The sequence below is a fragment of the Rhinopithecus bieti genome, unplaced genomic scaffold (genome assembly GCF_001698545.2).
Source record: "Rhinopithecus bieti isolate Rb0 unplaced genomic scaffold, ASM169854v2 scaffold_10685, whole genome shotgun sequence".
In the NCBI taxonomy this organism is placed as follows: Eukaryota; Metazoa; Chordata; class Mammalia; order Primates; family Cercopithecidae; genus Rhinopithecus; species Rhinopithecus bieti.
In genome coordinates this window covers 924,360-935,546 of record NW_016806950.1, presented here as the reverse complement: position 1 = coordinate 935,546, position 11,187 = coordinate 924,360, and the positions used below count along the sequence as shown (strand labels likewise).

The 11,187-nt window shown below is 49.2% G+C and overlaps 1 protein-coding gene across 1 annotated transcript in view; it reads left to right on the top strand.

Moving 5' to 3' along the window:
• PIP4K2B (phosphatidylinositol-5-phosphate 4-kinase type 2 beta) overlaps window positions 1-11,187 on the top strand; it is a 37,602-nt gene that overhangs the window by 12,077 nt on the left and 14,338 nt on the right. The window contains exons 2-4 of the mRNA XM_017879001.1: window positions 3,824-3,921; window positions 6,370-6,466; window positions 10,710-10,862. Coding sequence (XP_017734490.1) covers window positions 3,824-3,921; window positions 6,370-6,466; window positions 10,710-10,862 — 348 coding nt within the window. The remainder of the gene's footprint in view (window positions 1-3,823; window positions 3,922-6,369; window positions 6,467-10,709; window positions 10,863-11,187) is intronic.

The window sequence follows — 11,187 nt, the reverse complement described above, 5'->3', positions numbered from 1 at the left end:
AAAAAAAAAAAAAGGCCGGGTGCAGTGGCTCACGCCTGTAATCCCAGCACTTTGGGAGGCCAAGACGGGCGGATCACGAGGTCAGGAGATCAAGACCATCCTGGCTAACACGGTGAAACCCCGTCTCTACTAAAAAATACAAAAAACTAGCCGGGCGAGGTGGCGGGCACCTGTAGTCCCAGCTACTCAGGAGGCTGAGGCAGGAGAATGGCGTAAACCCGGGAGGCGGAGCTTGCAGTGAGCTGAGATCCGACCACTGCACTCCAGCCTGGGCAACAGAGCGAGACTCCGTCTCAAAAAAAAAAAAAAATTGGCAGTCTGAGCCAGATTAGGAAAGACCTTGAATGCCAGGCTAAGCAGTTAAAACTTTACCCTGAGGTTGATGATGAGCCATGGAAGATTTCTAAGCAGGAGTGTAACATGATCTTGTAGATTCTTCCAATGTCAAGTGCTCTTGGTGCAATACCAGGAGAGGCATTAGGTGCCTTATTTCTGGCCTGATGTATGAGGACTGGGAGCCTGACCCTCTGACCATGCTAGCCTCATCCTTCTCTGAGCCTCTGCTGTTCTTGATGTCTGTAACCCTGGATTCTCACTTAATTGTATACTGCTTTGACTTTGAGTTGTGTCAGGGGATTTTCTCATATCCCTGATGAGATTATAAGCCTCCTGTTTCTTTTGCGTGTACAATACTTTCTCCCCTTGTGTTTTCCTTCGCCCACACACTCACCTAACAGAATGAAGCACGTAGTAGATATTTCAATAGGAACTGTTCAACTGAAATGGAATAGAACTCTGGGATATAAAATTTCACACAACTAAAATAATAATAATATGGCTAATCCCTACAGTGAATCATCTACATGTGGCCTAGTAGAAATGAGGGGTAAGTCTCGCCTAGTTGAGATATGGATTATGCACCAATATTAGCTGAGTTAAAAATTTCCTAGGCTGAGCCAGGCACGGTGGCTTGCGTCTGTCATCCCAGCACTTTGGGAGGCTGAGGTGGGCGGATCACGAGGTCAGGAGTTCGAGACCAGCCTGACTGACATGGTGAAACCCCGTCTCTACTAAAAAGACAAAAATTAGCAGGGTGTGGTGACATGTGCCTGTAATCCCAGCTACTCAGGAGACTGAGGCAGGAGAATCACTTTAACCCACGAGGCAGAGGTTGCAGTGAACCGAGATTCTGTCACTGCACTCCAGCCTGGGCAACAGAGTGAGACTCGGTCTCAAAAAAAAATAAAATAAAATTCCTAGACTGGGCACAGTGGCTCATGCTTGTAATCCCAGCACTTTGGGAGGCCAAGGCAGGTGGATTACTTGAGGTCAGGGATTCGAGACCAGGCTAGCTAACATGTCTCTACTAAAAATACAAAAGTTAGCCAGGCATGGTGGCGCCTGCTTGTAATCCCAGTTGCTTGGGAGGCTGAGGCAGGAGGATCGCTTGAGCCCTTGTGGCAGAGGTTGCAGTGAATCAAGATCACACCTCTGCACTGCAGTCTGGGCAACAGAGTGAGACTCTGTCTCGGAAGGAAAAAAAAAGAACATTTCCTGCTATTGGGATATATAATCAAGAATAGAGATGAAGTGAGAACAAGACTTAGAGAATTAATAAATAGAACATTCCTGAATAGTTCCTGTTAGAATAACTTATCTTGGCTAAGAGGCAATTGATTCCTCTCAAGCTAGTGTTTTAGTCTCTTTTAGTTCCCCCAGTGTCATGTCCTGGCCTTGGCAGCAAGTCTGGATCTTAGACTAACCCAGAATCAATTTGTAGCAGGCACTTTAACTTTTTGCTCTACAAGCATACTCTCTGAGCCAATGGGATGTTCTTCTATCATGGAGGTATGAGCCAGAAAAGGCAGAACTGCATAAGAGCCTTGAACTTTTTTTTTTTTTTTTTTTTTTTTTTTGAGATGGAGTCTCGCTCTGTCTCCCAGGCTGGAGTGCAGTGGCACAATCTCGGCTCCCTGCAACTCCGCCTCCTGGGTTCACGCCATTCTCCTGCCTCAGCCTCCCGAGTAGCTGGGACTACAGGCGCCCGTCACCACACCCGGCTAATTTTTTGTATTTTTAGTAGAGACGGGGTTTTGCCATGTTAGACAGGATTGTCTCGATCTCCTGACCTCATGATCCACCCACCTCGACCTCCCAAAGTGTTGGGATTACAGGCGTGAGCCACCGCACTCAGCCGAGCACTGAACTCTTTGTCTCTGTTTTCCCTTTAAGTCTCAGAGCCAGGCTTGGTATGCCAGGAAAAAGGAAATGGGCAGCCACCACGAATTGTTTCTGTTGGCAGAAAAACAAGGAAGTGGAATGGTTTCCTCTAGGCACAGATTTAACAATCACATTCTCTTGTGAGCACCCCCTGGAATGGGAACTGGCATGACTCTGGGATTTTTTTGGCTATTGAGAGGATTTAGCCAATGAAGGGTATCACAGAGCTGGATACTGGAAATTTAAAAATCAACTTTATTAAGGAATAATTTATGTATAATAAGCGTGAGTATTTTAAGTATATAATTTGATGAATTTCAGCAAATATGTATACTCATGTAACCATCACCCCAAACAACATATAAAACATTTCTGTCACTGTAGAATCATACTTTTCATGTCCCTTTACACTCAGCAACCCCCGCCCCCTGGCCAGGCAACTCATCTCATTTCTTTCATTATGGATACCTGTTGTAGAATTTCATATAAATGGGATCATACAGGATACACTCTTGTGTCTATGCCAGTTTTTGCCAGCAGTTTACTGAGTCTCTGCTCCACTGTCAACTTATAAACTACCCCGCCCCCAGCACCCCTCTCCAAACGCATGCATTCCTATGGCTTCCTTCATTTCTCCTTGAGTAAATTGGGTTTTTTCCCAACTCTAGGAAGGTATGGTTCCCTAGCCCAGTTACTGCATTAACTTGAACTTCCTCCATTCTCTGACATTTCTAAATAAAAAACGTTTGGAACATAAAAGGGGCAGCCAATTAAATGCCATTTCCCCCATTTATGCTCCTGGAGGAGTTCTAGTGACTCTAGGTTATCCCCTCACTGCCACCTGGGGCCTCATTGAGATAATAGGATTTGCAAGGAAAGTGTCTGGGAGACACAAGGCTGTGCCCCTCCCCCCAGTCCATTAAGTCGGGACTAAGGTTTCCTCTGTAAATCCTGAATGCATTAGTGGCAACTGGGTTGAGGGTCAAATGTCAGATACTTTGCTGTGATGGGAGAGGACATCTGTGGTTAATTAGACCACTAATTGGCTAAACTCGATGTGGGGAAGGGCAGGACCTGCCCTCATCTCTGCACCAATGGAAAGCCAGCTGTCTGTCCAGGATCCAGCTCCCTGAAAGGATGAAAGACAGAAGGTTTGTTTGCAGTAGAGGAAAGGCATCCTGCCCCATCTCCCCCACTTTAGTGTATGGCAGGACTTGACATCAGGAACTGGCCTTGCTTTATTTTATTTTCTCTTTTGAGACACGATCTCACTCTTGCCCAGGCTAGAGCGCAGTGCAGTGGCGCAATCATAGCTCACTGCAGCCTCAAACTCCTGGCCTCAAGCAATCCTCCCACCTCAGCCTCCTGAGTAGCTAGGACAATAGGTGTACACCACTATGCCTGGCTAATGTGTTTAATTTTTTTTTTATTTTGAGACAGAGTCTCACTCTTGTTGCCCATCGACGTGCTTTTGTTTCAAAAAAACAAAGAGAGGGAAACTTGGACATGCTTTAAGCGAGATTGTGACATCCACATTGTAGTTTAGTGTCTCCGAGGCAGGTGGCCTCCTGGCTGAGAGCCTTACGTTCTCCTTGCTTTTCAGATCAATGAGCTGAGCAATGTTCCTGTTCCTGTCATGCTAATGCCAGATGACTTCAAAGCCTACAGCAAGATCAAGGTGGACAATCATCTCTTCAATAAGTAAGTCGTCTACCGAGTGGACTCAGGTTTGTGGCAGTCCTTTCCCTCAAGTCAGAGGCTTCTGAAGCCTCGTGCATGGCGGGAGCACCTGGCAGGGTATGACAGCAGCACCTGGATCTCAGAGCTGACAAACTGGCCAGGAAAATGTATTCGCTATGTGCTTCTCATCCTAGTATTGTCATCTCATTTCTTTATCAGCCTACCTCTGGTGTCCCTTGGGGCACGTGGCTGGGCCTAGGGTGATTCATCTAGAGCCAGCTCAGGTGGAAGTGAGCTGCTCTGGAGCTGAGGTATCCAGTGTGAGGCTGTAGCAGTGGCCCCATCTTGATCTTAGTCTGAGGCAGGAGGTTGCCAGGCATGTTCCTGGCCTGGGATACCACCAGGCTCTTTTCTGTTTGGCTGGTGTATGAGCCACAGGCGGAGCATGGGGCTTGAGGGCATACTACCCAGAGTAGCACTTCCCATTTTTGTGTGTTGTTACTTCTTGGATTAGCACCAGTGTCTGAAGGTTGCTCAGATATTGTTGGAAACACTAGCGGCCGCCTCAACCTGGCACAGTTTTGGGCCTGCTTTAAGCCCTTTGGGGCCTGGATTTTCCATCCTTCTGTGAACCACCCCAGGACTATTTGCTGCTCACACTTTCTCCTTTCTGCATGTGAATCCTGGTTCTATTCTTCATTGTCTCACAGTCCCCACCACCTCACTAGCTGGGTTCTGTCACCCCACCATTCCCAGACTGTTAGTCCAGAGGAGAAGATTGACTTGAGAACGTCCCTTAGTGACCTCCCTCTGCCATAGTAAGTAATACCATCTTGTTCTAGAAGCCATCTGTCTCCATAGCTGCCACTTGTTAAATGGCCACCTAAGGAGGGAGAGGCAGCCCTCAACTCAACAGGCCAGAAAGAAGGTTGTTCTGACCCAGAGGTCAGGGCTCTGGAAGTGGGCATTGCACTACTACCCACTTCAGGGTCCATGGCCTCTGGTAAGGTGCTACCTCCTTGATATCTTGGCCTGAAGCAGAGAACCCAATCTCTTATTTTCTTCTATTTTATTCCTTCTGTCCTTCCAACAACTGTGTATGTGTTTTTGTTGTTGTTGTTTTTGAGACAGAGTTTTGCTCTTGTTGCCCAGGCTGGAGTGCAGTGGCGTGATCTCGGCTCACTACAACCTCTGCCTCCTGGGTTCAAGTGATTCTCTTGCCTCAGGCTCCCGAGTAGCTGGAATTACAGGCACCCGCCACCACGCCCGGCTAATTTTTTTGTATTTTTAGTAGAGATGGGGTTTCACCATGTTGGCCAGGCTGGTCTCAAACTCCTGACCTCAATCAGGGTGATCCATCTGCCTCGGCCTCCTAAAGTGCTGGGATTACAGGCATGAGCCACTGTGCCCAGCCCTGTATGTGCTGTGCTATTTATTAGATTCTAGTATTGTTTACTAGAAGATGGGGTAGATAAGGCAGAGAGGCCACTTCCTTTCCAAGAAGGCATTCCTTTTGATTTCCTTAAAGCCTGTCATCCTGGAGTAGTCAGAGGGACATATTTCTGAAAAGGGGTCCCTAAACAGGATAGCTGTTGTAAAGATGGAGGATTGGTAGGAGTCATCATTTCAAGGTGATGTTCTGTCCTCCTGGGAGTCTGTATTGATGAGGGAGTGGGAGGGTAGAGATTGGTGCCAGCAGCCAGCAGACAGGGCTCTGTGGTCCCACTCAATTGACTGAGGACCTCTTTAACTCAGGCACTCTTTTCCTGTGTCCCAGTGGAAGCCCAGGGCAGGGCTTCCTGTATGTAACCATCTTCAGGATGCTTCCACAGGAGTATGGCCAGAGGAGAGGGGCCTTCTGATGAGAGAGGTTTTTCCTTGTAGCATTCAGGCTGATTTCACCTCACAGCAGATGCTCACATGCAGCTTCCCACTGTAGTGAGCACAGTGCTTATGAGGTGGAGCCTCCACTCAGGCTCATGGCCCAGTGGGTGAGAGTTTTTTTCTTTAATGTATGTTTTATTGAAGGGCAGCAAACACATAGAAAAGTGCACAAATCCCAGATATACTGCTGGATTAATTTTACAAAGTGAACACAAGATGTAAAGGTTTTAAACTTTTACATGCTCAGAATCACCTGGAGTGTTTGTTTCTCGACTCAACTCCAGAATTTCTAAGAGCCTAGAAACCTACGTGTTAAGTATGGCAGATGTTCAGATCCAGGCGATCTGTGGACCACACTTTGAGGAGTTCTGAAGTCAGAATATAGATGAGGCTGGGTGTGCTGGCTCATGCCTGTAATCCCAGCACTTTGGGAGGCTGAGGTGGGAGGATCGCTTGAAACCAGGAGTTCGAGACCAGTCTGGGCAACATAGCAAGACTCTGTCTCTATTACAAAAAATAATAATAATAATAGAATTAAGATGAGCAAGGGGCAGTTCACAAAGACATGTCTCTGCTTTTCCCTAGGGAGAACCTGCCCAGCCGCTTTAAGTTTAAGGAGTATTGCCCCATGGTGTTCCGAAACCTTCGGGAGAGGTTTGGGATTGATGATCAGGATTACCAGGTACGGAGGCTCCTGGCAACATCAGAGTATTAGGGAATGGAATGGGGTCAGGAAGCCACAGGACACGTAGATAATCAAAACGTGTTGGCTGTTTTTGTGCTGTGTCTCTGTGTCATTCCTTGCTCCAGCCCAGGCGGTCTCTCCCCCAGCACTCGGGGGCCCCTTGGAGGGCGAGGGCCTTAGACATGCTTCTGAGGATGCTGCACACACTCAGGTTCCTCTCCCTTGGAGGGAGAGCAGCAGGAGGGAGAGGGGTCTGCGGAAGCGCCTTCGTTTTAGTCTGACATTCCCAGTCTAGGCTGAAGAACCCTTCTCATTCGTAGTTTCGCTTCAAAGACAGAATTGGGTGGGACATGGTGGCTCATGCCTGTAATCCCAGCACTTTGGGAGGTCAAGGCAGGTAGGTCACCTGAGGTCAAGAGTTTGAGACCAGCCTGGCCAACATGATGAAACCCTGTCACTACTAAAAAATACAAAATTAGACGGGCGTGGTGATATGCACCTGTAGTCCCAGCTACTTGGAAGGCTGAGGCAGGAGAATCGCTTGAACCTGGGAGGTGGAGGTTGCAGCGAGCCGAGATCATGCCATTGCACTCCAGCCTGGGCGACAAAAGTGAAACTCAGTCTCAAAAGAAAAAGAGAATTGTTGTCAGTGAGAGATGAGGCCTCTTAAAGCAGATAAAACAGATTAGAAAAGGAAGACTTCAAGGGTAGTGAACCTCTTGCCAGGTATGAGTGTCACCTCCTAAACTTATGCCCTATCCTGGTGGTGGGAGGGAGGGTTGGCCTGCTAGGGCAACTGCCCCCTTCAGGGGGTGACAGTGTTGTAGAGGCCATTGACCTCTTGGGAGGAATCAATCCCAGTGTCGGGGACATTAGAATCTGACTCATAGTCCATGGTTTCTGTCACTTCTCCTCTTAGCGTGTCTCCTTGGATCTTCTTCCCTGGCAGACAGCCTTGTGGTGAAGGTGGGCGAATTTTCTACTTCACCTTTATAGCTGTAAGAAATGTAACTGACTTTGGCCGGGCACAGTGGCTCACGCCTGTAATCCCAGCACTTTGGGAGGCCGAGGCAGGCGGATCACGAGGTCAGGATATCAAGACCATCCTGGCTAACATGGTGAAACCCTGTCTCTACTGAAAATACCAAAAAATAAGCTGGGCGTGGTGGCGGACACCTGTAGTCCCAGCTACTCGGGAGGCTGAGGCAGAAGAATGGCGTGAACCCAGGAGGTGGAGCTTGTAGTGAGCCGAGATTGCGCCACTGCACTCCAGTCTGGGTGACAGAGCAAGACTCTGCCTCAAAAAAAAAAAAAAATAGAATGTAGTGACCTCCTGGTTTTTTTTTTTTTTTTTTTTTGTGATGAGTTTACTCCTTGTCGCTACCCTTGGCTCCAAACTGGAATGGAATGGCACGATCTTGGCTAACTGCAACCTCCGCCCTCCTTGGTCAAGCGATTTTTCTGCCTCAGTCCTGCCAATGTAGGTGGGATATGAGGTTCCCCGCCACACGCCTGGCTATTTTTGCTTTTTTTTTTTTTTTTTTAGTAGAGATGGGGTTTCACTATGTTGGCCAGGCTAGTCTCGAACTCCTGAACTTCATGAGTCTGCCCGCGCCAGCCCCCCAAAGTGCCTGAGAATTACAGGCGTGAGGCCACCATGCCTGGCCTGAAAATTGATAGCTGACTTTCATTCATCTTATGGGGAAAACCTCGTTCCCCATAGCACAGTGAAACCTAGAATGGATGCCGCTTTCTAACACTGTTAGTTCTCCCACCCCGACGCCTTCACAGAGGTAGTTCAACAGGAGCAAGAAAATGGACCGCTGGGTTAGAGTTCTCCTCCTCTCTTCCTCCTCTCGGAAGGGCCTGCAAAATGGCAAAGAAAAGTACTTGAAGAAGAGGGTTTGGAGAGGAGGAAGGAGACCTGGGCTTGAATGCCCAGGAATGCCCACACCCTGAGAGTACTGGGAGGTTCCACAGCCCTGTTTAGGATTGAAACCCTAACTCATCATGACTTGGACTTGGGGATGGAGGTTTCGGAAACTTCTTGGCCAACTGTTTGCCAACCCCAAGTTGCCTCAGACATCTGCCCTCGCTTGTCCTGGTGAGGGGTTCCAAGTGAGTGGGTTTTCCTCGCCCCCCTGGGCTATACCACATCTCTACGTGCTGCCCTTGGACTCGCCTTGGGCCTGCCTGCTAAGACTGAAAATGAGGGCAGAGGAATGGTGCTCAGGGAAGGGGACATATTTTTGGACTGCCAGCCACTTTAGAAGAGCAAGAGATGGCTGCCTCTAACCTCTCCAACTAGCTTGGCAGCCCTATAAGTCTTAGGTAGAAAGGGCCAGGCTGGGAGCCGCCTCCCCGCGTCTCCCCACATTCTGTACGGGAACCAACTCATTTTTGGGTGCTACCTTTAGCACGCTTTTGCCTAGGAACTCCGCCGAGCTGCCATCACCTTCTGAACTTAGTTTCCCCTCATGAAGGTGGTCCTCACTCCCCTGCCAGGGTTTTTTCTGAGGAGGTATTAGCGGGAAGAGTAAAGAGCAGATCCTGATCAGGCGCCAGGCATGGTGGGTGCAATGCCTATAAGTCCCAGCTTCTCAGGGCCAAGCTGAAAGGATCGCCTTTTGAAAGCCCAGGAAAGTTCAAGGCTGCAGTGAAGCTTGATGTTACCACTAACACTCCCCAGTTGGGTGACAGCAAACACCACCCTTTTAAAAAAAAAAAAGGCGGGTGTGGTAGGCTCACACCTGTAACCTAGCACTTTGGGAGGCCTGAGGAAGGATTGCTGATTCAGGAGTTCAGACCCAGCCGGGCAACCATGGCAAAACGCCCATCTTCTACAAAAAAACACAAAAAAGCCAGGCGCCGGGCGCGTAATCAAAGCCGTAACCCCGGCAGCTGGGAGGCCAAGACGGGCGATTCACGAGGTCAGGAGATCGAGACCATCCTTGGCTAACCCGGTGAAATACCCCATTCTCTAACTAAAAAACAAAAACTTAGCCAGGTGAACATGGCGGACACCTGTAACCCAGTCTAACTGCGGGAGCCCTGAAGGCAGGAGAATGGCGTAAATCCGCGGGTAAGGCAAGAAGTTGCCCAGTGAGCGAGATCCAGCGCCCTGCACTCCAGCCTGGGCAACAGAGTGAGACTCCATCTCAAAAAAAAAAAAAAAAAAAAAAAGCCAGGCAATGTTGGTGGCCAACAACCTTGTAGTCCCTAGTCCCAGCTACTTGGTAGGCTGAGGCGGGAGGATCACTTGAGCCCAGGAGATAGAGGATGCAGTGAGCTGAGATCTCACCACTGTACTCCAGCTTGGGTGACAGAGTGAGATTCTGTCTCTACAAAAACGATAATAATAACAGGATCCTCATTAAGAGATGGGGAAAGGACTTGGAGAGGAGACATTTCTGTGATATGATCCCCATGTATGTTTTCTTGGGAACAGGGACATTTGGGATCTCCCCTCAGCCTTGCCTCCCTATCCCTTTGGTTGACTCACACCTTCCCACACCCTCCCTCTTAAGGCTTCTACTGTTCTCTGATCCTAATGGGAATAGGGCCTTGAGGAGGAGCAAGGATACAACCAGGAAAGCTCCCCAAAACTGCCTCCCAGCCCTGCATAGACAAGCAGGAGGTTGAGGCAAGGGGAAAGGTGTCAGGCTCGGAGATGAGGATCAGCTGTCTGCTTTGGGGAAGGTTTTTCAGCATTAGGGTAGATCCACGGACAAGAGACCAATGGGCATTGCTTCTTTGTGCTAGACCCCTTGAAGACAGTATTTCCCAAGCTTCATCTTTGCCACCCCCGAGAGACTGGGAGAATCAGCTCAGTTTGTGTCTTTGTGTTCCCGATGAGGAGATGCAGGGGTAGAGATGCTAAATGTCTCACCCAAGGTCGTAGTGTGTGTGAGAGTCCAGATTAGACTCAGCCCCCTCCATCAGAGGCAGAATTTTAGTAGGATAGCTCTCTGGGATCAGGATGGAAACCTTCACAGTCAGTCCTCTTCCCATCCTAGACTGGGATGAAGGGCATGTGGTAAGGAGCAATTCTTGTCACTTTGGAGGAAGACTTAGGGAGGGGTGTGAACACTCTGTGAGAAAAGGGGCGGGTAAACTCCCATCTGGGAGTCCCTCTGTCTCCGTGTTGTTGGCACTCAAGCAGTCCAGCCCCTGAGGGAAGACTCAGTGAAAGAATTCTGTTCCCCTGGCAAGCCCAGCCTGCTTTTGTTTCGATTATCAGAATTCAGTGACGCGCAGCGCCCCCATCAACAGTGACAGCCAGGGCCGGTGTGGCACGCGTTTCCTCACCACCTACGACCGGCGCTTTGTCATCAAGACTGTGTCCAGTGAGGACGTGGCGGAGATGCACAACATCTTAAAGAAATACCACCAGGTATGGTGAGTCCCAAGCCTGGGCTGCAGAGGATGGGTTGGAAGAGGGAGAAGAGAGCCCCGGGGGAGCTTCTTAGGGAGGGGTTGGTCCTCTCTGGTAATGGCAGCTGCTTCTGATCACCAAGCAGTGGGACTCTTCTGCAACCGTGTTTCTGTGAGCTGAAATGCCTAATTTAAAAAGGGAAGAAGGAGCCGTGAAGGCTCATTACTAACTGAGCCCCAGCTGGAAACTGTTCACGCTCTGGCACCCGTTTCTTCTGAAAGAGGGCCCCTCGGCTCGGCAGGCTTGTTTCTTTTCCTGTCCTATCTCTCCACTCATCTGGAAC